Below are 27,139 nucleotides of genomic sequence, written 5' to 3' on the forward strand. Positions count from 1 at the left end.
CATCGACCCCCGAGATGAACCTCGGACCCCGAATGAGCCACCCGGACAGGTGACAGACCCCAAAACAGGCAGTGCTGCCCATCCCACCCCAGCAGCAGCTCCCGGGGTCGCACCCAGCCCTGGGGTGCCCACGGGGGTCGGAGTGCAGGGAGTGGGGCTGAACTCCCCTCTGCATGCCCTGAGGAGAGCAGGGTGCAGGGAAAGGGTTGAATTCGAGCGAGAGCAGCTCTAGCCAGAGTTGGGGAGAGAAACAAGGCTCGTGAGCCTCCCCATGCCTGTCACATCCTCTGCTGTCCCCAGCACTGCCACCCCTCCATGCTCTCTGTCCAGCACCAAGGGCTTTCGAAACAAACTCCCTGCACATCCCACACCTGACAGCCCTGCTCTCAGAGATCCCCGTGGTCAGGGTGTGTCAGGGGCTGTCTGTCTGTCTGTCTGTCTGTCCAGGCTGCTGGGCCATCCAGCAAAGGCTCCCGTGGGTTGTTACCTGGTGGGGATTCTCACTCCGTTGACAGGAGGAAGCAGGGACAGGGACAAGGCAACAAGAGCTCTGCCGGCAGCACAAGGACGGCTCCAGGGGTTAACTGATGCTTATTCATTTCTTGCACATAAAAACTGCCACTCCTGGAGGAAATATTCCAGAGAGCAGAGGCTGCCAACAATGCCTCAATGGGGCTTCATCCCTGGGGATGATGTACAGGGACAGTCAATGGTGACACCACCAAAAACATCATATTCACCCAAAAAATGGCTCTACCTGCGGGCACCAGACACCTGCTGGCACCATTCCCTGGGCATGGGCAGCCCTGCTCCCTGCACTGGTGTCCCCATCCTGCCCAGAGCAGCTGGTGGCTGAGCACAGCCCAGCAGCCCTGGCAAAGCCACCCCGAGTGGGGCCTGGCCTGTGTGGTGAGCAGGTGGCAGCTGGCACGTGTGACAGTGCTGCTCACAGGCTGGGGATGGCAGCCTGCTCGTGACAGGGACGGATGGCCCGTGGTGACAGCAGTGGGGACAGTGCTGTGCCACAGGCAGCAGCATGAGACCCCACTGTGCCTGCAGAGACATCAGCCCACCCCACAGCAGCCCAACCCACACATCCTGACCCACACCAGCCCCACACCACCCTGACCCACACCAGCTCTCCCTGCACAATGGGTAAGCCCAGCAGGGGAAGGGGGAGGCATAGGCAGGGGCAGAAGCAGAGGCAGGGGGAGGCAGGGACACGGGCGGGGGAAAGGGGAGGCAGGAGCAGGGGCAGGGATAGAAGCAGGGGCAGGGGGAGGCAGGGGTAGGGGGAGGCACAGTCAGGGGCAGGGGGAGGCAGGGGTAGGGGGAGGCACAGTCAGGGGCAGGGGGAGGCAGGGGCAGGGGGAGGCACAGTCAGGGGCAGGGGGAGGCAGGGGTAGGGGGAGGCAGGGGCAGGGGGAGGCACAGTCAGGGGCAGGGGGACGCAGCCGCCCCCCGCCGCGGGGGTCTCGCCGGCGGCAGCGAGCGCAGGCAGCGCATTCGGGTCAGCGCTTCGGCTGAGCAGAGCGGGGCTGACGTGCTGCTAATTGAACCAAATGCCCATTAGAGGCGCGAGGGGCCGCGGCCGCAGGTGTCTGACACGCGAGGAGCCCGGGGCGGCACGGCCGGAGCATCCCCGCCTCCCCCCGCGCTCCCAGCGCCGCCGGCAGCTCATTAGGGAGCGCTAATCACCCCCGGGGTGTGCCAGAGCCGAGCGACAGCTGGGGCTGGGGCTGCCGGGGTCCCTGCTCAGCCTGGAACCCCCCCGAGCATCCCCCGGCCCCTGTCTGAGCCCCTCGGGGTCCAGCCGTGCCTCGGTGGGGCACACGGACCCACGATGCCAGACGAGCTCGTATCTGGGATGCGGGAATGGGGCTGGGGTCCCACACCGTGGGGCCAGGCTGTGCCACCCCCTGCCCGTGTCCTTCTGCCATCCCCGGGCTGGGGGATGTGTCCCACACCGGCCTCTCCTGGAAGAGAAGGTGCCGGTGGCAAAGCACCACCCTGACCCTCTGCCAGCCGCATCCCCACCCCAAATCCAGACAGATGTGGCTGCCCGGGCTCCAGGCTGGCTTCACAACTGGAAGGGTCCCTGGGGTGATGCCCATTCCCTGCCTGCCCCCATGCTGGTCCTGGCCCATCTCCACCGCACATTTTGGAGGTTCTCAGTGGGCCTGACCCCAATGCAGCCCCAGTGCAGCCCCCCCTGCACCCCCTGGCACGGAGCTGCCCCTCACCCCCTCTGTGCACTTGGCAGCTGAGGCTGTTCACGGTTGCCCCAGTGCCTCCCTTCCCTGCTGAGCACAAGCAGTTCCCAAATTCTCCAGAGACACGACTGACACCATCAAACACCCACGGCTCCCCGTGCCCCCAGCAGCCCCCCATGCCCAGCACTCACAGCCCTTGCCCAGGGACACCAGGGCACCCCAGACTGCAGCCTCCCTGCCCCCAGGCTGCCCCATGGACCAAGGGTGAGACCCCCTGCTCCCCCCAGGCTGGCAGAGGCACACTGGCCACATGGGACACTCCTCATGCCCAGGCTGGCACAGAGTGCTGGTGTGTGTGTGGTGCAGAGGGGGCACAGACCCCTCTCCCAGCCCTGGGACTGTTGCTGTTGCCATGGCAGCTGCTTTGTTTTAGCCAGCTGCCATCACTTCATGTCTTCTTCAAAAGCAGGAGCATCCTCCCTGCCCTGGGGACAGCCCAGGGACACCTGCAGAGCCCATCCCTGTGGAATGGCTTTGCCCAGAGGGGACAGACACAGCGCCAGCATCTTCTCTGTGGTCAGCGGGGCTCACACCACTTTGGCCACCAGGTCCCAGTGAGGTGGCCCAGAGGATGGGTCAGCCAACCACAGAATCTCCCAAGCTGGGAGGGAGCCACTAAAATCATCAATTCCAGCTCCTGGCCCTGCACAGACACCCCAACAATCCCAACCTCTGCCCAAGAGAGTTGTCCAAATGCAGCCCAGGGGGAGAGGAGGGATGGATGGAGGATGGATGGATGGATGGATGGATGGATGGATGGATGGATGGATGGATGGATGGATGGATGGATGGATGGATGGATGGATGGATGGATGGATGGAGACAGAATTAGGACTGGTATTGAGTGATTTCAGTGCTGGGGGAACACCTGCTCTGTCAACTCAGCTACCACAGCCTGCACAAAGATACCCCTCGCCTTGGGATTCTCCTGATGGGGCCAGAACAGCCCCAAACCTGCCCTGGCTGTGCTGGGGCTCTGTGTGACACCCTCTCCTCGAGCCACAGCAGTTCCCAGGCTGGTTCAGGACAGGAGGGTCCAGAAGAGCTGGTCCTATCACCCCACAGGGTCCTGCCCCACCACCCCGAGGGTCTGTGCTGCCCACCCTTCAATCAGTGACCTGAATGGGCAGAAGAGGAGCCTGGGGGTGATGAGGAAGGCAGGAATCCCTGTGCACCCTGCCTGCAGAACCACAGCTCCCCCAGCACCCCTCCTGCCCCAGGCACTCCCCACAGGGCTCATTAGACCACAGCAGGGCTGTGCATAACAAGCAGGCACAGCTTCCCTCTGGGGACAGGGGCAGGGCAGGGGAGCTGGGGACCTCCCTGTGGGACTGGGGGATGTTCAGGAGAGCCCAGCCTCTCCCCACTGCCTGCAAGGGGCAGCAGCCCCACAGAGCTGTGGGCACCCAGGATCAGACCTGCAAGGGTCAGACTCTGCCCCTCCCTTCACAGCAGGAGCTCCAGCCCCAGCTCTCCTGAGGTGCCACCACAGCCAGGGCTGCTCACAAGGTGCCCACATCCAACTAAGGCACATCAGCCCCCATCTTTGGGAACAAAACCCACCCTCAGCACCCCCTGCCCACCCAGACCCCCTCCAGCAGGTGAGGCCAGGTGAGATGCCTTGGGAACACCCTCTCCAGCAGCAGCCACTTACCCCATAATGCTCTAATGACACTCCAGGGTTGGCCACCAAAATAGCTGCACTAAATCACCCAGAGCTGCCATGTAATTTTTGCATGAAATTACAGGATTTTTTCCCCTGAGTTCAATTTCCTCCACACCAAGTTCTCACCACAGCTGAATCATTAAAGCAGCTGCACTCCCTTCTCCTCGGGTACCACTTTATCTCCCTGCTGGCACTGGGGCTGCCTGGGGACAGTGGGTGCCCCAGAGCTCCCAGGCACTGAGACAACACAGAGCTGCTCCCATTCCCTGGCAAGGCACAGCAAATCCAGCTGAGAGAATCCCCAGCACTCACCAGGGATGCAGGAGGTGCCCCAAGCAGGATGCTGAGCCCCCGAGGGGGGTTTCAACCCCAGCAGGGTTCCCATAAGGGAAACTACCCAGCTCCTCCTGAGGGAGGAAGGGGGAGGCAGCAGGACTCAGCCTGCATCACCCCTGACCCACAGTGATGCTCAGACACCCACGGGAGGCCATCACAGCCACACTCTGTGCGGTGCCAACACCTCTCTGGGTCACCTGTCACAGCCATGTCACCCTCCTGTCACTGTCCTGTCCTGAGGACACTGAGGACACAGCCCAGCAGGAACCCCAGAGCTGGGGGCTGAGTCCAGCCCCCCCTCCCTGCCTGTTCCATGGGGGTGTCCTGGTTCCCAGCCCCTCTCCCTGCCTGTTCCATGGGGCTGTGCTGGTTCCCAGCCCCCTCCCTGCCTGTTCCATGGGGGTGTCCTGGTTCCCAGCCTGCAGCTGCCCCACAGCTGGGCTGTTCCCAGCACAGTAGGCAGGGCTGGACAGGGAACCATGAGGGCTCACTCTGCTCCAGGGGGTCCCACCTGCCCCACATCCTCACCTCACCCCTGGGAGCAGCCCCACAGGGGTGCCCTGGGTCCCTGTGTGCTGTGGCTGCAGCCACAGAGCTTTCCAGGGGCCATGGAGCAAAGCCAGGCCCTCTGCAGCACCAGCAGGACTGTGCAGGCTGCTGGAGCAGGGACAGGCTGCCCGTGCCCTCAGCAGCTCTGGAGATGAGGAGCTGCTTTGGCTGTGCTTGGAAAAGCTTTTGCTTCTCAAACAGAGAATCCCAGAATGGTTTGGGGTTGGAAGAGACCTTGAAGCACATCCCTTTCCATCCCCTGCCATGGGCAGGGACACCTCCCACTGTCCCAGGCTGCTCCAACTCCTGTCCAGCCTGATCTTGGACAATTCCAGGGATCCAGGGGCAGCCACAGCTTCTCTGGGCACCTGTGCCAGGGCCTGCCCAACCTCACAGGGAGGAATTTCTTCCTGCAAGAGATTTCATCCCACCACCAGCCAGCACAGATGGCAAAAGCTTGGGAGAACTCAGGGCTCTCAGTCCTGAGGGGGGATGGGGACAAGAGGGGTGGCCAGGACAGCAGGGACATCCCTGCCACCAAATGCCCTTGGCTGAGAGATTCTTCATGGAACAGCTTTATTTAAATTAAATTTTTTTTTTTAAATCCCAATTGCTCAAGCAAACAAATGTTTGTAGCAGTTTGCAGGTTTCAGGCCCAGAGGGTGGAGCAGGGGAGGGTTCAGTGATGCCTCTAAGGGAGAAAATCCTCACCACAGGGACCTGCTGTGCAGAAATGTGCCAAGAAGCATTATTTAAAAAACATCTCTGAAAATAAGGAGCAGTTTCCAGCCAATGGTGGGGTCGAGTCCATCTGGTCAAGCCCATGGCACCAGCAGGCTCTGGGCTGTCCCTGCTGTCCCCAAGCTGCTGTCCAGTGCCACAAACACCATGGGCTGGGCCAGCCCCCTCCTCACTCAGCCTCGTGGGGCTGCACATCCCCCAGCCCTCGAGCCAGAGCCCCCCATGCCAGCACACACTGAAACCCCCAAAACCCTTCCAATCATCCCTGGAAGTGTCCCAGGGCTTGGAACAGTTTAGTGGAAGGTGTCCCTGCCATGGCAGGGGTGGGACTGGATGGACTTTGAGGTCCCTTCAAACCCAAACCATGATGCTGTGAAAATCCCACAAAACTCCTTTTTTTCCACTTTCACATTAACTGTTTGCACTTGTGCACAGGAAGAGGAGGGCAGGAGCCCCCTGTCCCCAGCACAGCCCATCTGGGACAGGCAGGATCTGGCTGCTGCAGGGAATGGAGACCCCCCAGGACCACCCTGGCAGAGGTACAAACCTGCAGCTGGCAGGGATGGTGACAAGGAGCTGTCACCATGTCCCTGCAGGGCCAGAAACACAGTGGGCAGTGGCTCCTGCTGCTGCCCCTGCTGGCCCAAAGCTCCTGACCCCTGTGCCACAAGGAGATGCCAGCAGGAGGTGCCTGTTGGGAAGGATGAATCAGGAAAACCTTATAAATGTGATTGCCCGGCAAAAGATTTTGAGAATATAGGAACCATAAGTGAGATTGCAATGAAAGCCATCTCTGAGATACCAAACCTCAGTTACTAAATAACTAGAAGACAATAGGATGGCCAAAAGTAATCCCCTCTTGCTAGAACAATGGTCCTAAAGGTCAGAGAAGACCCTGCTGGCTTGGCAGAGGGGTTCAAAGAGTCATTTTTAGGGTTTAAAGTACAACACATGATGGTAATGTAATGATTCTTATAGGCTGTATGTAAATGCTGTAGGATTTGTATCTTGTGTTAGATTGGTTAGTGGAAATCAGAATATTCAACATAGAAGAAGATTGATTGTATTGTAAATGGGAAAATCACTCTCTTACTTCCCTCTCTTCCCACTCTCTTACCTCTTAGAACTCTCACTCCCCCCCTCTTTGTACCCTGCTCCAGCTGTGGCTGGCAGCTCCCAGCTCAGCGCTTTTTACCCAGCCCTGTGCAATAAACCACAAGTTTCCAGACCTGGCTCACAGAGATCTCTCTGTCCTGACACCATCCCATGGTACACTCTCCTAGAGGTGCTGTCACACTGAGATGTCCCCAAGAGCAGCTCCTCTGCCCCAGCACCTGAGGCCAGCACAGCCCCAGAGCAGCCCCAGCAGAGCAGCCCCCTGCCCTGCCTCAGAGGGACTCAGCTCACACCCACACACACCCTGGGCTGGCATTTCTGTCTCAGTCTGTGCTGATCTGTGCCTGCCCAGCCCCTGCTGGGAGAGGCAGTGGCACACAGGGGGGTGACAGAGACCCCTCATGCCACCAGCCCAGTCACATCCCAGAGCCCCCCAGCACAGACCAGCCAAAGGCACACGAGTGGGGCAAGGTCACCACGAGGCCCCAGGGGTGTTTGTGAAACTCCAGCCCCCAGGCAAGGAGGAACAGAGTCCTACCAGCCAGCCCAGGGAAACTGAGACAGGGAGGGGGTGGTGGCAGAGAGGGACAGTGCTGAGGAGTGACCACCTGCTGTTCCCCCAGACCAGCACTGCAGACACCTCCCTCCCACCCACAGAGGGGGTGATCCCCGTGGGGATGCTCTTAGGGGTCACTGGCACAGCATGTGGAGTGAGGGGCTCACAGCTGGGATGGCTGGTGTGTGGGGGTGAAGGGGGTGAAGAGGGATGGGGAGTCCATCCATGATGAGGAGCACTGCAGTGCCCTGGGGTGACACCCACAGCTCGGGAGGGCTCTGGGTGCTGGGCAGGAGCCAAAGGCAAAGATGTGGTAGGAGACATATAAAAACCATCCCTGGGGCTGGAAGAACAGCCCCCTGCCCTGCCCCAGCCCGGGTGGGTCACAGCCCTGCCCAGGATGTCCCCAGCCTGCAGTGGGGTGTCACACACTGCAACAGTCACACCCTCATGGCACAACCTGCACCAAAACTAACAAAACAAGCCCTAACAGCCCCGCTGTGCCCCCTCCCGTGTCCCTGCCAGCCCTGCTGACTCAGCTGACCCCTTTTTGTTCCATTTGCTCTGCACCTGCTCCTGACAGACCCCCCCCTGCCGCCCCCGCAGCTCTGGGCTGCTGTCCCACAGCCTGAGCTTACTCACAGCACAGCCAGCCAGGAGCAGCAGGAGGGGAGGGGGAGCAGGGGAGCCTTCCCCCGTGCTCAGCAGCTGCCCAAGGGTGGGCTTGAAGCCCCCCTCCTGTGCCCCAGAATGTGCAGGGCCTTGTGCCAGGGATGTCCTGGTGCCAGGGTTAAAGCCCCCCAGGCAGATTCACACACCCCAGTGCCCCCAGGCACTGCCAGCACCCAGCAGTCTCCAGGCTTTGCCCTTGACTCCTGTGGCTGAACCCACAGACCCCTGGTGTCACTTGGGTTCATGGTACTGCCCCACAGACCCCTGGTATCACCCACAAACTCATTTGTGCTCATGGGGTGAGCACAGCCCCACTGATGGGTGGGAAAAGGGGGGTTTGGCAGGATGGGCTGGCTGGATCCCCTCAGTGCTGGCACAGGGGCTGGCTGCCAGCAGGGCTGTGCCTCCCCAAAACACCCCAGAGGAGCTCCCAGCCCAGCACACGGGGCACAGCACAGGATCCACGGGGAAATCCTGGCCAGTGCTTCACTGCAGGCTCCAATTTCATCCAAACACATTCCCTGGGCAGGGCTGAGCTCTGCAGCCTCAGCAGGGGAATTTCCTGGCTCTGCATCCACTGCTGGAGAGAGCACTTGGAACTGCCCATCCTGGGAGGCTCCCAGCCTCCCCTGCCCTGGGATCTGAGCCCTGATCCGTGGGGCTTAGGGGGTGGCTGTCCCCCCAAGACATGCACTGGGAGCAGGGGACTTGCCACTGCGACTGGGAGGGGGCAAAACTGTTCCCAGAGCTTGGGGGACACTCGGCACTCCCCCCTGGACGGGCTCATGGCATGAAGAGCATCAGCTGCAGCAGGCAAACACCCCAACTCCAGCCTGTACTGGGATGCTTCCCCCACCTCACCAGTGCCCTCCCAGTTATCCTGGGAAGCCCAGGAATGACCAGCACCCCTCGGCTACTCTTCCCTTGGGAACTCTGACTGCCCACGAGCCCAGCCCAGTCCCCAGCCCTGTGCACAGGCACAGAGTCCCCAGGCCTTGCATTTCCTCTCAGCCCCGAGCTGCCCATGGCTCCCCACACTCAGCAGAGCCACGAGGCACCTGCAGTGAGCAGAGTGTGGGCTGAGCTCTGTCATGACAGGCAGGGCTGCCTGCTCCCCCAAATCTGCCCAGCTCATGCCTCATTCATTCTTAGAAAGAGCAGCTCTGGGACTTGTCAGCTTGTCCCCAACCACCCAAGGCCACCCTGGGCCCCAGCCCAGCACGGCCCTGCCCCGGTGCTGGCAGGTGGCAAGTGGCTGGGCACAGCAGAGGCAGCTGGGGACCCCCAGCACCTGCCTGCCAGAGCTCCTGGATGCTGGGTTACCCGGGAAACAGTGCTGACATCGCAGGGGATGCAGGGAAACTCTGCCTGAGGTGTGCGGGATGCCGCTGCCGTTGCCAGGGAAACAGCAGGCGACATCCTGCAGGTGAGGTGGGTGCTGGGGCGGGGTCTGGCAGTGCAGCCCAGCCTCACCTGCCTGCAGCCCCCCGGGCTGGGGCCTGTGGGGTTTGCCCCCTGTGGCAGATGCCCTGGGGGCACTGAGGCTGGCTCTCCCACTGCCATCCCCGGGGGCACTGCTGAGGTGATGGGGAGGGGACTGTCATCTTGGGGACACTGCCATCCCACCTGGGGCTGCTGGAGCAGGGACAGAGAAGCCACTGAGCCCCAGCTCTGGCTGAGCACTCTCCCCATCCTGGATCTCCACAAAATAATGTGGACAGCAAGCCCACCCCATGGAGGGAGCTGTGCATCCCCGTGCCACCTCCAGCTCTATCACAGCCTCTGCTTTTCCCTCCAGGGGCTCATAAGCACCAGGAACGCCTCAAGCTCTTTCCCAGTGTCCCAAACTCCACCACCATCACCCTGGGCAGGGTGTGCCCCATCTCTGAGCCCCGTGTGATCACACAGGGTGACAGGAAAGGCACAGCCTCTGCAGTGGCCCCTGAGCTGCACCTGCACGGGCTGAGGCAGCAGGGTGCAGGGATGCTGCCAGAACAGGCACAAACCCAGCAGGAGCAGGGGGAAAAACAGCCCAGGGGCAATTCGTGGCGCAGCCTGTGCCCCCCAAGCACGGCTCTGGGAAGGACTCAGCCAGCACAGGCAGCCCCAGGAGGAGGAGGAGGAGGAGGAGGAGGAGGAGGAGGAGGAGAGGAAGCAGGCTGGGGCCACCCTGGGGAGGCAGCGGGATCCCTGTAGGCTGCTGCAAAGCAACAGGAACACAACAACCCCCTCCTGCCTGCCTTGGGGGAGTTTGCCACCCGAGGCAGAGCAGTTTTATCTGTAATGGCAAAAATTACATCAGCCAGAGCTGCCGAGGCAGCCGGTCCTGATCCCACTCAAGGGAGGGTCTGGACCCACCCTGCACTGCCACAGCCCCACTCAGCCCCCAGCAACGGGACCAGCTGCCTCCTGCAGCAAGCAGGGAGGGGAGATGCTCTGGGCCAGGCCCTGCAGCACCCCCAGGACTGGCTTTTATTGCTGATGGGTTTCTCTGGAGCAGGAGCCCCCTGTCCCCTGCAAGCTGGCAGCAATGCCTTGGGCTGTGGGATCAGCCTCACCGTGGCAGGAGATGATGGCCCCAGGAGCTTGCCCAGGTCCACACTGCCAGTGAATCAGACACGTGGAAATAAAACTATCAAAAAAAGGTGGCTGGGTAGGAGGGTGTCACAAAATGCCCAAAATTGTGCTAGGAACCAGTGCTCAGAGCAGGTCTGGACTGCAGTGACAGTGCCCTGGACCTGGACCCATCCTCAGCCCCGCTGGATGTTAATTTTAGGGTGTTCCTGGGAGGTGAGGGTTGCAGCAGGGCTGGAGCAGATGCAAGGACAGGGGATGGAGGATGGCAAGGCACAGGGAGGAGGTGTGGAAACCATGGGAAGTCACACATTCCTGCAGGAAAGCAGCTTCTCACCATTCTTTCCCTCTGGAAGCCCCTCCTGAGGGTCTGAGCACTCGGGGTCACACCTCAGCACCCCCAGCTGGTAACAACACCCTGCCAGAGGGTCTCCCCGCAGAGCTGGGGGCGACAGGACCCCCCATCCCACCCCTGCCCGGGGGCCCCCAGCCGCCCCCACGCACCGCCGGCTTCGTGACCGGCGCTGTAATTGAATTAGCCTGAATTAGCCGCTGCTGCCCGGGCAGCGCCGCCTGCAAACCATCCTCGAATTCCTGGGCATGACGCCCGCTCCGTGTCTGCGACCCGGCCCCCAGCGCCCTCCCAGCGCTGACCCAGCCCCAGGGCTCTGGCCGGACCCGCTGGGGGTGCAGGGGAGCCCCCCGTGACTGTGCCCTGTGCCCGGGGGAGCCCCCCGTGTATGTGCCCGGGGGTGCAGGGGAGCCCCCCGTGTCTGTGCCCTGTGTTTGGGGGTGCAGGGGAGCCCCCCGTGACTGTGCCCTGTGCCCGGGGGAGCCCCCCGTGTCTGTGCCCAGGGGTGCAGGGTAGACCCCCATGTCTGTGCCCAGGGCAGCCCCTCCGTGTCTGTGCCCAGGGGTGCAGGGGAGCCCCCCGTGTCTGTGCCCTGTATCCAGGGGAGCCCCCCGTGTCTCTGCCCTATGTCTGGGGGGGGCAGGGAGCCCCCCATGTCTGTGTCTGGGGGTGCAAGGGAGCCCCCCGTGTCTCTGCCCTGTGCCCAGGGGGTACAGAGAGACCCCATGTCTGTGCCCTGTGCCCAGGGGGTACAGAGAGACCCCGTGTCTCTGCCCTGTGCCCAGGGGGTGCAGCGAGCCCCCGTGTCTGTGCCCGGGGGTGCAGGGAGCCCCCCGTGTCTGTGCCCTGTGCCCGGGGGTGCTGAGAGCCCCCCGTGTCTGTGCCCGGGGTGCAGCGAGCCCCCCGTGCCCGGGTCAGCTGCAGCCCGAGCCAGCCCGCCCTGCGCCAGCTTCCCCCGCTACAGAATGTCCCGAGCTCTCGGGGCCGGGCCAGGGACACGATGTGCTCGCTGCTCCCCGCTCCGGGCCCTGTTTTTCCTGGCGGGGCTCCTGCTCCGCTGGCGGCCGCGCTCTGTCACTCAATGCAGCTTTTGTTCGCTCCTCGCTCGCCTCCCTTCACACCTCCATCCCACCCTGCCGGCCTCGCAGAGCCCTCGGGACCCCGCTGTGACCGTCCCCGGCCCTGCTGTCCCCAGCTGTGATTGTCCCCAGCTGTGACTGTCCCTATCCCTAGCTGTCCCCATTCCTGGTGTCCCCAGCCCCGCTGTCCCCAAGCCCTGATGCTCCCAGCCGTGGTGAATCCATTCCTGGCTGTCCCCATCCCCAGCTGTCCCCATTCTTGGTGTCCCCAGCCCCGCTGTGCCCAAGCCCTGATGCCCCCAGCCCTGGTGAATCCATTCCTGGCTGTCCCCAGCCTCACTGTCCCCAGCACCTTGATGGGATTTTCCCCTTCCCACGAGCGTGGGCAGGGTGCTGGCAGCACCTTCCCAACCCCTCCTGAGCAGCTCCCAGATGCCAAGCCCCAGCAGGGAGGAGGTCATAGTGCCTCCCCCTCACCCTGCCCACAGCCCCCTCCTGCTCTGGGCACAGACTGGCAGCCTGTGCTGATGCTCTGTCCATGACTCCCCTCTGGGTGTTATGGGGCCCCCCCCACTGCTGCCCTGCCAGGACCCACAGAGACCCATAGGGTGACACCCATCCACACTGGGGATCTGGGGAGGGCGGGAGATGGAGCTGCTCATACGGGAGAGCTGAGCACAACCTTCAAGTCTGACACCCACTGGAAAATGGAAATTTTCCACTTAACTGCATGAGGGCAGGAACAGATGGGATATTGGGAAGAGATTCCTCCCTAGGAGGGTGGGGAGGCCCTGGCACAGGGTGCCCAGAGCAGCTGTCACTGCCTCTGGATCCCTGGAAGTGTCCAAGGCCAGGTTGGACGGGGCTTGGAGCACCTGGGACAGTGGAAGGTGTCCTTGCCCATGGCAGGGGGGTGGCGCTGGATGAGCTTTAAGGTTCCTTCCAACCCAAACCCATCTGGGATTCTGTGACTGGAGGTTCAGTACAGAAGCTGATTTCAGCTTCCCAATCTCTAAACATTTCCTATGGTAAAAGCAAAAGAGTTCCTATGATCCCAAGCTGCCAGTATCCCATTTAACCCACTGGATTTGCCTCCTGCCTGCCCTTCTCCTGCCTTCCTTCCCCTTTCAGCCACTTCACCTGAGTCCCCTGTCCCAGCAGGTCTGGCTGCCAAGCAGGATCTGCCCACAGTCAGCCCTGGGGCTGGGACCCCTCAGATCAGCAGTCCTGGGGCTACACCAACCATGCAAACCCTCCCCACAACACCACCACCATCCCCCCAAACCCTGGCATCTTGGGAATCCCCTGGCAATGCTCCCTCCATCCCTGCCCACAGCTTGAGAACAGCAAACCTCCTCCATCCCTCCATCCCTGAATCCTCTCCCAGTCCCTGCACCCCATTAATTAAGCCTGGTGGCATCACTCCTGTATCCCCAAGCCTTTGCCCCTCCCCTCATTACAGTGCAGCTGCTCTCTTCCCCGGCAGTGGGCGGGGGTCTCCCCTGCATCCGTCTGGCAGCTCAGCCCCTGTCGCCACGGGGGCATTAGCACCAGAGCTGCAGGGAGCTCCCCGGGGAGAAGTAAGTGGATCAAAGGGTTTTAGCAGCAGACGGCTCCCAGACAAATCTGGATCGTCTTCAAGGCAGCCACTTGCGGCTACAAATGCACTTTCTGCCTGCAGCTCCCCAGCCAAAAGTTTCACACCGGCTTTAGTGCGTTTAACCCCTCACTGCTCCCGACCCCGCAGGCAAATCCCGGCTGGATGGAGGGGCTTGACCCGCCCTGGAGCAAATCCAGCCCGGCAGGAAGAGCTGCATTTGTGCAGAGAACCCCTAAAAGGTGGGGTGTCCTGAGCCAGGCAGCAAAACCAGCTCAGTCCCCCATCCCTGGCACAGTGACAAGGGGGACACTGAGGCACAGGGGTGGGAGCAGCAGGGCAATGGTCCTGGGGGTACCTGCCCCTCCATCCCCAACCCCTGGCAGCAGATTGCAGGTGACAAAGCCCCCTCAGAGCCAGGCAATGCTGGGGGCAGCTGGGGGCAGCAGGGCAGGGAGACGCTCTGCTGGATTCTGCTGCCATTAATTATTCAGGACACAAGGATAATTGTTGGAGCCCCAGGTTCTACTCACTCTCCACATGCAGGAGCAGGATTTGGGCTGTGGGGAGGGCTGGAGACAGGGAGGGGGGTCCCAGGGACCACTGCTGGCCTGGTTTCCCTAGAGCTGTGTCACCATGGGGGTGCCCCAGTGGGGCAGGACAGGACTCCAGGCATCTGTCCCCTGCTGAGGAGCCACCTCAGCATCTTGGCAGCTGGGTACCTTGTTGGTGAAACTGGGAGCCAGACTGGCCTCCCTGCAAGCAGCCACTTCCCATCCCTGCACCTCACCCTGCACTGTCCATACCCCAAATCTCCCAGCCCTGCACCCCACATCTCCCCACCTCACTGCCCCATCCCCAGCTGTGGGGTCATCCCCTGAGACCCACATGGGCAGAGAGGTGTCCCTGACCTCGGGGGCAGGCACACAGGTACCTATGGTAACCCCATGTCCCCCCACATTGGGTCCCCACCTCAAAGCCCCCCAGCCAGTGACAGTCTCACCACTGGCACAGGGGCCTGGCAGGAGCCTCCTGTTCCTTGGCTGGTACACTCACACTCCAGGACAGAGGCAAAACTAAAGAGGGTCAGCCAAAAAATCTGCTCAGGGGGTGAGTGGCTCCTGCTGGGATCCCAGAACTGCCTGGCCTGGAATGGGCAGTGGGAAATCTCAGCCAGGAAGTCCTGGCAGGTGGGAGGACACCTGAGAATATGTTTGCTGGGAATGGGGTGCACAGGGGGAGCAGGTGCAGGATGGCAGGAAGTGCATGTGGGAGGGAGTCCAGGCAGGTGGGGCACAGGCTGCAGGGTTTGGGGGGCAGGTTTTGGGGAGCAGGGAGCACAGTGCAGATCTGGGGTGCACAAGGGCAGGCCTTGGGGAGCAGAGTGTGGGTGCAGAGGCACGGGAAGCAGGTGCAGAACAGTGGGTGCAGGCTTTGGGGAGCACAATGAGGGGTGCAGGATGCACATTCTGGGGTGCAGACAGTGCAGGGTGCAGGTTTGGGGAGCAGAGTCAGGGGTGCACAGCATGGGGAGCAGCTGCAGGATAGTGGGTGCAGATTTTGAGGAGCAGAGTGAGGGGCGCCAGGTGCAGTTTTTGGGGTGCAGGGTGGTGGCCTGGCACAGCACAGCCCTGCAGGGAAGTTCATGCCAACAACACAGCCCCTGCATGCCTGGGGCTGACATTCCTGCCGCTCCCAGCTGTGCCCCCCACACCCCACACCCCACACCCCACCCTCCTGCTGCAGGGCCGTGGGTGCCCAGGCCTGCCCTGCCATGCCCAGGCAGGCTGTGCTGCCCTGCCAGCCCTGCTGCTGCCTGCCAAGCCTGGCACAGCTCCCTGCTGCTACTGAGCCTGCCCCAGGCATGTCTCCAGCTGCCTGGCACCGTGTGCCCAGCCCCTGCCCCATCCCACCTGCCCAGCCCCTGCCCCATCCACCTGCCTGGCACCGTGTGCCCAGCCCCTGCCCCATCCCACCTGCCCCATCCCACCTGCCCAGTCCCTGCCCCATCCCACCTGCCCCATCCCACCTGCCCCATCCCACCTGCCTGGCACCGTGTGCCCAGCCCCTGCCCCATCCACCTGCCTGGCACCGTGTGCCCAGCCCCTGCCCCATCCCACCTGCCCCATCCCACCTGCCCCATCCCACCCGCCCAGCGCTGCTGCCTGAACGTGAGGCACAATGGGCACAACCACAAGGATGTGGTGGGTCCCAGAGCTTGGGTGGGCACTGGGTGGTCCCCATGCATGGGCAGAGGGTTCAGCATCCCTAAGCAAAGGGCAGCACAGGGAGGAACTCAGCATCCTCCCCTGCAGTGCTGGGGACACGCTGCGGCAGCGGGAGCTGTTCCTGTTCCTCTAATTTTCCTTAAAAACCTGAAATCTGGTGGGAAGTGGAGCTACCCCCCAGTCCCACAGTCAGCTCCTGCCTTTCACCTGTGAACTCCTCTGCCACACACACCTTCACCAACCAGCACCAGCACAACAGGACCCCAAATTAACCCCTGTGACAGAACAGAGCTGATTTTAACAACCGGCACCATCATTGTGTTACATCACAGCAAGGGTGTGAGCAGAAACCCTGAAAAAGAGACTCCTTGTCTTGGCTTTTTTGTTTTCCCTCCAGCTTACAGGTAATAGCCAGGAATGGGCAAACCCTCTTTTAATGGACTCTTAATAATGCTGTAATTTCCCTTTGCACGGAAAGTTTTCCAAACAGTCAAAGATTCAAAACAAAGCAATGATTGTTCCTATTAGCATTAAATTCTACTCTGGGAGAGAGAATAAATCAAGCAAGGGGATTCAATTCAAAACAGAACTATAAAAAATCCAATAATGATTTTTTAATATTAATAAGAAAAATATATTGTTATGCACCCTTAGCATTTAAACTTCTAATCCAATCAGCACAAAGTGCAGAGATAAATCACAGCCACGGAGGAGAAGGGAACAACCATCAAGCAGGCAGCAATAAAATGCTGTCTTACATCCCTGGGACAGGCATAGGTTTGACAGCCTCGAAACAAAAGCCAAAATTTATAAGTCTGTCGCTGCACAAGGTTGTGAATCCCTCCCTACATCCTGCACACACATTGCAGGGCCAGGAGGAGGAGGAGATGAGGCAGGGAGGAGATGATGGCTGGTGCCCTGGCTGCCCAAACCTGGTGGTGTGGCTGGGCAGAGACGGGCACTTGGCCATCTTCATCCTGCTGGAACCCACTCCAGCAGCCTGGGATGGGATGGGATGGGATGGGATGGGATGGGATGGGATGGGATGGGATGGGATGGGATGGGATGGGATGGCTCCTGGTGCCCTGCAAGCACGGCAGGAAGCAGCCACTGCTAAAGGAGGTCACAATATGGTCCCAAGCACAGTGGCAGTGCCAGTCAGGCTCTCCCATCCTCATTGGATGTTTCCAACCCTGCACTATCAAACACATCCAGCAGCCCGGGCAGGCTTTGGGATGCTCCAAACCTCACCATGCCATGGTGTGGTGCCCACTGTCCCAGCGTTCACAGACCCAGCATGCAGCTCATGCTGTCCCCATTCCTGTCCCTGTGCAGGGACACCAGGCAGCCCTTCCCATCTCCTGGCGCTGCACAAAAAGCGCCTGGCTCCGTGCTCGGGAGATGCCCCCGGCTCTGCCAGGGCTACAGTCCGGGAATGACCTGGTCAGGCTGCCCGGGGCTCGGGCTGTGCCCGGCTCCTGCCATGCCCTCCCCGCTGAACCCATCACGGACAATGGCACGGCCATTCCTCCGAGCTCCGCTCCCACTGAGGGCTCCGGCGGGGCTCGAGCCGGTTCGAGCGGGGAACGCCGCGGGAAGCGCTCGGCAGCCCCGGCTCCCCCCGGATCCCCCCGGAGCCCCCCGGAGCCCCCGAGCCCGGCGCTGCTGCGGCACCTGCAGCTGGCGGCCCCGGCCATGCGACAGGCGGGGACAAAAGGCATCTCAGGCGTGCAGGGAGTTCCCGGCCGTCTGGCAAACTGCTGACGCCACTGCAGGGCGAGAGGGCGTTTGGGGACAGGGCTGGACACGCTGCCGCTGCTCGGAGCACCAAGGGCGGCATTGCCTCTGCTGGGCTCCTGCCAGAGGCTGGGCAGGGGGAAAGGATCCATCACAGCTTCAAACCTGACATGTTTTAGGGCGTTTCTGCTCTGCTTTCCCTTCATTCTGTTTGGGCAGAGGGTTGGGAGCAGGTGCCAGGCTCGTCTCCAGGCTCCCCAGCCTGGCACTGCATGGGTGCCAGTGACACCCTGTGCCAGGGTAGGAAAGCTGCCCCTAATGCCCTCGTGGCACTGTGAAATGTATTTTAAGGAAAAAAAAAAGGGGTGAGGTGGGCGCATACCCTCAGCCTAGCCCAATGAATGGCCCTGAGAGCACTGAGTTCATGGGGTGGCTGCAGGCTCAGGGCTCCTGTGGGGCACTCAGTGAGACTTAGGAGGGGGGAACCCATGTCCTGCCATCCCCACATTGCCCTGGCACTCCTGCAAATTGTTTGGGGACCTGGAAAGTGGACAGTGCCACCACTGAGAGCAGAGCAGGGCTTTCCCATCAGGCTCCCAGCAGGACCTGGCACGCAGCACCCATCCCCTGCACATTCCTTGGGGATCACAGCAGCGCCAGGGCTGGGCATGGAGCTGGCACAGCACCACGAATGCCCATCTCCTCCACAGCCCAGGGCCAGCCTGGCTGCAGGAGACGTGCTGGACTCCCCAGAGACGCTGTGGAGGAGGGAGAAGGAGTGGGCAGTGCCAGGGGTGCAGGGCCAGGATGTGCTGCCACTCACAGCCCGAGCAGAGGAACCCCAGGGGGTGGGCGAGCAAAGGGGATTTTAGGGAAGGGAGGGGGGTGAACTTTTGAACCCAGAGGCAGGAGATCAGTGCATTACCTTAACGTGAGTTAAAAATAACCGTCTGGTCTCTGGAAATGAGCTGTCTGCAATTACAGGCTGGCATGTCTGCTCCGCAGCGTCCCCGCGCTGGCGCCGCGCCAGGCGCCGCAGCACCCCTTGCTCCCCCGTGCCTCTGCCTCCTGCACTTTGCTGGGCTGCTCTCAATTGCTGGGGCTGTTTTTCTGCCCCATCCCAAGTAAATCAAAGGTACTCAGTGCCCCAGTGTGGGTTATCCCTACCCACACAGCACAGCCTTCAAAAGCCACCAGTGCCTGCAGCCCAAGCACAGTCATGCTGTGTCCCCAAGGATATACTGTCACCAGCCCATGCTCTCAGGAGGCAGGTGCAGCAGCCAGTAGCAGCCAGCCTGAAGTGTTTGAGGGTCCTCCCCATGCTGCTCTAGCACACCCAACGTGCATCCTCCTGCAAGGTGTGGGTTGAGATACGTGGGGAGCCCGGCACACCCTGGGAACACACGGGGGAACACACAGGGGAATGTGTGAGGGAAAACGTGCCCATGGAGACTGCAGGTGCCTGGCAGCATCCCTGCCTGCACCCCCTGGGAGCTGCCCAGCCCCACAGGCAGGGTCTGTCAGCACCAGGGGATCTGGATGGAGCCAGCCCCCTGCCAGCATTCTGGGCTGTCTGGGAAAGCTCCTCAGCCCTACAGGCCCCAGGGAGCAGGAGCTGCATCACTGATGCATCCCCGGCTCAGTGGGCACAAAGTGCCACCAACCCACTGGAAAAGCCCAAGAGCCACCCTGCTCCAAGGCCTGCTGGGCATGGAGGGATGCAGGGGAGGGGAAGAATGAGCCCCTTGCTGACAAAGTGCACACCACCCACCCAGACCCCAGTATCATCCCATTCTGCTGCTGACCCCCACCCCACAGGACACCAGCAGTCCCAGGGGTGAACATCTCCTAGTGGGATTTGTCCCTGCGCATGGCAGGGGGTTGGAACAAGATGATCTTCAAGCCCAAAGCCCAGCAGGCAGCAGCTCGGGATGCCCTGGGATGCTGGAGCATCCCTGCTGGGAGGGAAGGCACCAGCCTCCCTTGGGGGTCCCCGGACTCCCCGCCCAGCGCGGGGTGCCGCCTCCTCCTCCTCCTCCTCCCCGCGGGTGAAAGCGAGCTTTGTGCCGGGGCTTTCAGTTCCCCTGGCTGGCACCCGGCCAAGGCACCACATAATAATGAACAGATGCTGTCCAAAACGAGCCTCAGCAGCAGACAGGCGAGCCTCCGCGTGTCCTTCCGTAACCCAAAGTGCCTTTCACCCCGGCACTCATCAGGCACCTAGGCTGGGGCCGGGGGGAAGGGTCAGCATAATTAACAGGAATGTGAGCTGGAGCAGGGAGAGCATCGTGGTGGGTGCAGCTGCCTCCCCACAGCAGGGTCGGGGTGCAAGGGGACACCCAGATCCAGCTCCAGAGCAGCCCCAGGGCTGACCCTCACAGTGGCTGTGAAGCCTGGGATGAACTCCAGGGATGGAGGGGACAGCCTGGGGATGGGGGTCCAACCATACCCAGACCCTGTTGATGCATAGGAAGGGGAATTGTATCCTCTTCCTGCAAATTCCTGCAAGGACCCAGAGGTGACAGGAGTCCAACCTCACTCCTTAAGCCCCAAGGGCCTCCCACTGCCAGCAGCACCCCAGTGAGGGCACCACTGGGATGAGAAGCCTGGCCAAGGAGCCCCAGCTCACTCCCAAAACACACCTGGCCCGATCCACAGCCTCCCTAAAATATAATTACAAGGCTTTTTAATTACCAGATCCATTTCCTAGCCCAGGATGGTGGTCCTCCTCCCATCTCAGCACCAGGAAACAGAGGGAGGGATGCACACAGGGATCCACGGGGGGAAGGATGGTGAGAATGGCAGGCTGCAAGTGCTCTTCTAGTCCACAGGATCTTAACTGTAGTTTATATTCCAGTGGTTATTAAAAATAAAGGGGGAAGTGGGGGGAGGAAGCTAAGAGCAGAGCAAGCTGTTCATTTGGAGCCTTTCCCTGGGGTTTAATAAAGCCCCACTCGCTTCTGTAGTATCATTTTTATGCTATCATAAAGCTGGACCATTTAGCAGGTTTGTGTTACTTCAGCAGTTAGCACTGCATGAGAAGCGATTCCAGAAGAAGGGAGAGAGGGGGAAAAAAAAAATCAGAAGATGAAAACGACCAAAAGGAGAGAGCAAAATGAGGTGGGGAGGAGGAAAGGGGATTCCTCCCAGCCACAGCAGTGGCAGCACTGCAGCACATCAGGGGGATGTGAGTGGGGTCTTCCATCCCTGGGTAAAGCTGGGGACAGGTGGGGACAGTGACCCCATCCCAGCACCCAGAGGGACCCTGCCTGTGCTGTGGGAAAGGCTGAGGGTACCCCCTCACACCAGGGGATGCCGGGGTGTTGCACCTGTGGGAACAGGAGAGGCAGGAGCTGAAGCAGAGGGTTCCCCAAGGTGCACGAGCTCCCCAGGCTCTCACAGCCCCTCTGTCCCAGCCCAGGGCAGCACTCTGGGGAGCACCAGGCTCTCCCTGCTGCTGGAAAAATCTCCATATATGGAGAGGATGGGATCTGTGACCGAGTGGAGCTGGCCCAAGGGGAGCCCTGAGCGGCCAGACTGCACTCAGCTGGGTCCTGGGCCATGCCCTGCCAAGCCCCCTGAGCCAGCTGCTGGCCACACTGCTGATCCCAGCACAAACAGGAGCGAGCCAGGCCACCCCATCCTCCCTGTGACTGCACCCTTCACTGCTGTGCCACCCCATGGCAGCACCCACACCCCCGTGGTACTCCCTTCCCAGAGGGGACAGTCACCCCCATCGCTCCCAGGGGCTGGGTTGGAGCCTCTCCAGCCACCCTGGGCAAGGCTCCAGTGGCACTGACCCCATCCCAGAGGGGAAGGGCAGGGGGTGGCAGCAGTCAAAGAGGCAGGAGCTGCTCCCTGGAAGGATCCTCTGGGGTGCCCAGTGGGACCCTCCCTCTTGGCCACAGCTCAGGGATCCACAGAGCAGCAGGGAGGGGAAGCAGCCTGGTACCCCAAACCCCAAAGGAGCAATGAGAACCCTGACCACGCTCCCACTCACACACCATTTCCACACCTTTTCACCCTTGGTACCCCAAATCCTCAAGCAGCAATGAGAACCCTGACCATGCTCCCAATCACACACCATTTCCACACCTTTTCACCCTTGGTACCCCAAACCCCTAAGGAGCAATGAGAACCCTGACCACACTCCCACTCACACACCATTTCCACACCTTTTCCCCCCTGGTACCCCAAATCCTCAAGCAGCAGTGAGAACCCTGACCATGCTCCCACTCACACACCACTTCCACACCTTTTCCCCCTAATTCCTTTCTGTTCTGCCCTGCAGGAGGGTGCTGGCACTGGGCAGGGGGTGTCTCTGCAGGGCAGCCCCGGCCCCCACGCCAGGCACGGCCACCACGCTGCCCACCCAGCACTGTAAAGGAGGAGGAGGAGGAGGAGGGAGGGCTGGGAAATTAAGGTTTTCAGCTCTGTCAGAGCTGCATCAAACAGGCATCCACCAGCTGATGGCTTGATTGTTATATTTTGGATGTCAAACCGGAGCAAGCACAACCCTTTAAAATGCATCAGTGCCGCTGCCTTTCTGACGGAGGGTGTTGGTTTCCCATTAACAAGAGGAAAGCGTGAGCTGGAGCAGAAAACTTCAAGCGCTTTGGAATTGATAAAATAACAACTCCCTAATTAAGCAGAACTGTCAGTCAGCAGGCACCCGCTGCCCTGCATTGGGAAGCAGCAGCAGCAGCTCCTGGTGCACAAGCCCAACAAGCCAGCTCAGCCTGTGGGGGATGCACTTCCCGACGATCAGCAGCCACAGCATCCCCCCTGCTCTCCATCTGACCCACACAAGTCCCAGTCCTGGTCCCAAGCATGGCTGAGGTGTTTGGGTTCTGTCCCTCAGTTTACCTCACCATCAGTGATGTGGCTGCCCCGACCCTGGAAGGGACCAAGGGCAAGTTGGACAGGGCTTGGGATAGTGGAAGGTGTCCCTGGCCGTGGCAGGGGGTGGAATGAGATGAGCTTTAGGGTCCTTTCTAACCCAAACCATTCCAAGAGTCTATGATTTGATGAAACCAGGTAATGTAATGCACAGCCTGCTGGAGAAGGAGAGGCCTGACCCCAAAAATGCAACCCTTGCCAACAGCCTTCCCTTTCAAGAGACAACCACCAGCCTAGGGCACACATTCCTGACAGACACATCAGACACCACAGCCAGGTGCACATTCAGCATCCCCACTGCCAGCTGGATGCAGGAAGGGGTCTGGCTGTGAAGGTCCCTCCAGTGCCAGAGCAAGGCAGAAAGGGTTTGGAGAAGTCAAGAGTGGGATTTGAAGAGTTCAACACCAGGCTGAACATAGCTCTGGGCAGCCTGGTCTAGTGGAAGGTGTCCCTCCCCAAGGCAGGGGGTGGGATGGGGTTGTCTTTAAAGTCCCTTCCAACCCAAAGCATTCCATGATCCCACAAAGAGCAGCAGCACAGCCAATGCCCGTGGGGACACTGGGCCCTCAGCCCCCCCAGCCCCCCCATCCTGCTCTGTCCAGCACCAAGAGCCTGTGAAAGAACCAATCAAAGCCGCAGCGAGTCCTCACTCTGACTTTGCAGTGCTGGGCAATGAAAAGCTGCAGCCCTGCCATGCTTCTGCCAGGCCTGGGGCCAGAGGGAAAAACACTGCCCAGTGCCCTGGGGGGACACCAGGGCCTCGGGCAGGGGACAGTCAGGAGGGACCACGGGCTGTTTAACCCTTGACATGCTGGTGTCTGATGAAACCACCACGCAGAGGAGGGCTCTGCTCCTCACTGCACCAGCACCAGCGGGGCACTGGGAATTTACAGCACCAGGAGAGGCTCCAGGGCACCCTGCTCTGCCCAGCCCAGAGTGCAGGCAGGGCACTGCACGGGGCAGTGCTCACCCCAGCTGGGGGGCTCAAATCCCAGTGCAAACCAGGAGGCAAGGGAGGCTGTCAGGAGGGAAGCAGCCCCAGGCAGCAGAGCCACCTGCCCACAGCCCAGGCAGAGGCGCTCCAAGCTAGAGATGGGCCAGGAAAGGGGAGAGCATCCCATGACAGAGTGCACACAGGAGAGCCCCCCGAGCAAGCAGCCCCTGAAAATGACCCTGCTGGACTCTGAGCCTGTCCTCCCCCCTTGCACAGCACGCAATGTGAAGCCACCAGTGACACGTGTGGCTGCCTGGGAATCCCTTCACTCCTCATCCCAGCCCTCCCAGCCCCGGGTCCAGAGCCCTGAGACATCTCTATATCCATCAGTGTATGTCCCCTGCTGTCCCCATTAGTGCAATCATTGAGAGACCCTTTTTCCCCAGCACATGCCTGGGCTGTGCAGGTCTCAGCCCAGGTGGAGGTTTGAGAGGCCCCACACAGGCATCACCTCCTGCCACCTCCACAGCCCTGACACCCTTCCCACACCGGGGGGTCACCAGCTGCCCCCAGCCCACTGAGCCCATCAGGAGCGGGTGCCCAGCCTCCACACAACAGCAGCTCCCACAGCCCCGCTACAGGTGCCATACAGTCCAGCCTTCCTGCCCCAAAAGAGCCCCATTTGCACCCAAAAAAGGACTCCCCGGGTGGGCTGGATCTGGTTGCCACCAACGGAGCCAGGACAGGTGTGCCAGGGCCACTGGCTGGTGTGGGAGCCCCCAGAGCCTGGTGACACACTAATCACACTGGAGGTGACAGGGCTTAGGGGAGGACTTAAGAGAAACCGGCTCCTTTTTACTGACACCATCTGGACACAGCCGATCTCTTCCCCCTTTTCAGTGCAAAGCCCAGCCAGAGGGGCAGGGGGCTGCGGTGACCCCAGACCCGGCACCCCCTGTGCCTCGCGGGTGCCGGGATGGCCGGTGCCGGGATGGCCGGTGCCACGGATCCAGCTCGCGGCGGCAGAGAGGGGAATACTGCCTGCGCCAGGGAATCCTAACGAGCCCACAGTGCCAGCCAAGCCCAGAGCCGGGGAATGCCAGCTCGGAGCCGCAGGGACCGTGCGCTGCCTGGCCGGCCCCCCGGGAGGGGGACGCGGCCCCGGGAAGGCGGGGGCTGAGCCGGCGGGGACGCGCCGGGTAAAAGCCAGTCTGGAGCCAGCTGTGTGGGGACAGCCCTCCCTCCGGCTGTCCTGCCGGCCACACCGGCACCTGCCACGGCCGGGGTCCGCACGGTAGAGCCGGGAGAGCTGTGGCGGCGGGGTTATCATTCACCGTACCCGGTACTCGGGGTTGGCACTCGCTGGCTCGCCGGGGAGAGCCGCCCGCGACCCGCTTGTCGCCATCCCTCGCCCCGACCTCCCGGGGGGACGGCGGCACCGCTCCGACCCGCAGCCGGCGGGTGACACAGGGACAAGCTCACCCCGGCTCCAAAACACAGCACCACGAGGTGCTCTACCCAAAACTTGACCGAGCCCTTATCTCCCCAGCTGTGAGGACGGCGGCGATCCTCCAAACCTCCCCGCCAGCACCAAGCTCCGGCTGCGCCGGGAGAAACCTCCATGTCCCGGCACAGCTTCGGGACAGAGGGCAAAGTTGCGCTGGGGTTGGGGTCGGGGGGTCAGGTACCTTCCAGCCGGCGGAGCTGTTGCTGTCTCCTTTATCCTTAAAGTAGGGGACGTATCGCACCATCCAGTCGTAGATCTGGGAGAGGGTGAGGCGCTTCTCCGGCGAGCTCTCGATGGCTTTGGTGATGAGGTCGGCGTAGGAGAGGTTGCCCCAGGCGTTGCGCCGGGAGGTCTTGGCCTTGCGGAGCTGCCCCACATCCGCGCCGGGCGGCGGCGGGGGAGCGGCGGCGACTCTGCGCTCCACCGGGGCCACCGCGTTCTCCGCCCCGTCCCCGCCGGCCGCCAGCGCCGGGGTTCCCCCCGCGCCCCCATCTTCCTCCTCCGCCGCCAAGTCGGGATGGGGGAGAGGCCAAGTGCAGGAGCGGGGACGGCTCTGCGGCTCGAAATCCGGGTCGATCTCCACCTGATGCGCCTGGAGCTTTTCTTCCATGGTCGCCTCCCCGCTGCCACCCCACAGCCCCCCCACGGAGTTACGGGCGGTTTCCGCCCAAAAAAAAAACCCCAAACACACAACAAAAAACCCAAAATCTCGAGAGGGAGAGGAGTGCGAAGGCGGGCTCCCTGCCCGGCTGGAGAGAAGAGAAGGAGGAGGCGCTCGGTGCGCGGTCCTGGCAGGGGGAGCCCCGAGTCCGGGGAGCCCCGGGTCCGGCGGCTCTAGGAGGCGGCTGTGCCCGGCGCCGCGCCGGGAGCGCCGAGCCGGGGGACACGCTGCATGGTCCTCGGCCGCCTCTCCAGTCCGGCCCGAAGCGGGGGGGGTGTTTTTTGGTTCGGATTTGGTTTTGGTTTGGTTTTTACCAGCCGCGGAGCTCCGGAGCGGTTCCCGGCTCGGTAGCCAGCGGGGCGGCTGCGGGCGGGCAGGGCGCGGGGGCGGCCGCATCCATCGGGCTGGCGGCGCGGTCACGCAGCAACAGATGAACCGGAGCGAGCGGCGGCGGGCGGCATCCTCGGCCGGGGAGAGCGGCGGGCTCCGGGGCCGGGCGGCGGGGCACCTAAGCGGGGAGAAGCGGGACGGAGATAGCGGGGAGCCCTCGGCGCGGCGGGCGCAGCCTCCCGCGGGTGAACCGGCGCTAGGTCCGGCGGCGCGGCGGAGCCATGCTGGCGGGCGGCACGCACCTGACAGCGCCGGCGAGGGCGGCGGCGGGCGGCTCCCGCCCCTACGCCCCCCCGCTCCGCTTCAGCGGCCGCGCACCTGCCCGCCGCCGCCGCCGCCGCCGCGCTGCCGCCACGGCGCGGGCGGGCCACATGCTGGGGCGGCCGCGGCTCGCTCGCTCTGCCGCTCGTTCGTTCGCTCCCTCCTTCCCTCCCTCCGCCGTGCCCGTTCCCGAATGCGGGCGCCGCCGTGACACAGGGGGAGGGCCCGGAGGGGCGGGGGGAGGGCGGGGGAGGGGAGTGCCCCCGCTCCTGGCGGGCAGCGGCGGGGCGGGACGGAGCGGAGCGGAAAGCTCCTGCCCCGCGCTCCGGCACCGCGCTGCCCCCGCCCGGCCCGGGCCGCGACCCCCGCCCGGCCCCGCCGAGCCCCACGTGCGCCCCGGGCGCCCCCCATTGTTGCCCCGGGCCGCCGGCGCCGCCTCATTGGCTGGAGGGGCCCGGCGGCCACGCCCCCCCTGCGCGCTGATTGGACGGGCGCCGGCGGGACGCTCCGCTCGCGGGGGGGATGAATGGGGGAGCGGCCCCGCGGGTGACGTCACGGGTGCCGGCCGGCCGGCTGCATCCGCGCGTCACCCGGGGCAACGCGGCCGCGCGCCGGGACACGCCCCTTTACTACGGGCCACGCCCCCGCCTCGGCCCCGCCCCCGCAGCGCGGCCGGGGAGACCCCGAGCGAGCCCCGCCCCCAAGAGGACACGCCCCCCGCCCACGTTGGGGGCGATCCCGATCCCGGTCCCGGTCCCGATCCCGGTCACGGTCCCGGTCCCGGTCCTGATCCTGATCCCCACCCCGATCCCGGTCCCGGTCCTGGTCCCGGTCCTGATCCCCACCCCGATCCCGGTCCCGATCCCCACCCCGATCCCGGTCCCGATCCCCACCCCGGCCCCAATCCCGATCCCAGTCCCCTCGGCCCTGTCCTGCCCGCCGGCCCCACCGGTGATGTCCCCGCCGGGGTGGGACACACGCGGCCCGGCTGCCCCGGCAGGACAGCGCTGT

At 62.5% G+C, this 27,139-nt stretch overlaps 1 protein-coding gene across 1 annotated transcript in view; it reads right to left on the reverse strand.

Annotated features, from left to right (window-relative positions):
• FOXO6 (forkhead box O6) overlaps positions 1 to 26,441 on the reverse strand; it is a 32,234-nt gene extending 5,793 nt beyond the window's left edge. Inside the window, exons 1-2 of the mRNA XM_079325793.1 lie at positions 26,110 to 26,441; positions 24,998 to 25,985 (exon numbers count right to left, since the gene is read on the reverse strand). Coding sequence (XP_079181919.1) covers positions 24,998 to 25,873 — 876 coding nt within the window. The 5' untranslated portion in view covers positions 25,874 to 25,985; positions 26,110 to 26,441. The remainder of the gene's footprint in view (positions 1 to 24,997; positions 25,986 to 26,109) is intronic.
• Positions 26,442 to 27,139: the final 698 nt, after the last annotated feature.

This window comes from Erithacus rubecula (genome assembly GCF_903797595.1).
Source record: "Erithacus rubecula genome assembly, chromosome: 23".
In the NCBI taxonomy this organism is placed as follows: domain Eukaryota; kingdom Metazoa; phylum Chordata; class Aves; order Passeriformes; family Muscicapidae; genus Erithacus; species Erithacus rubecula.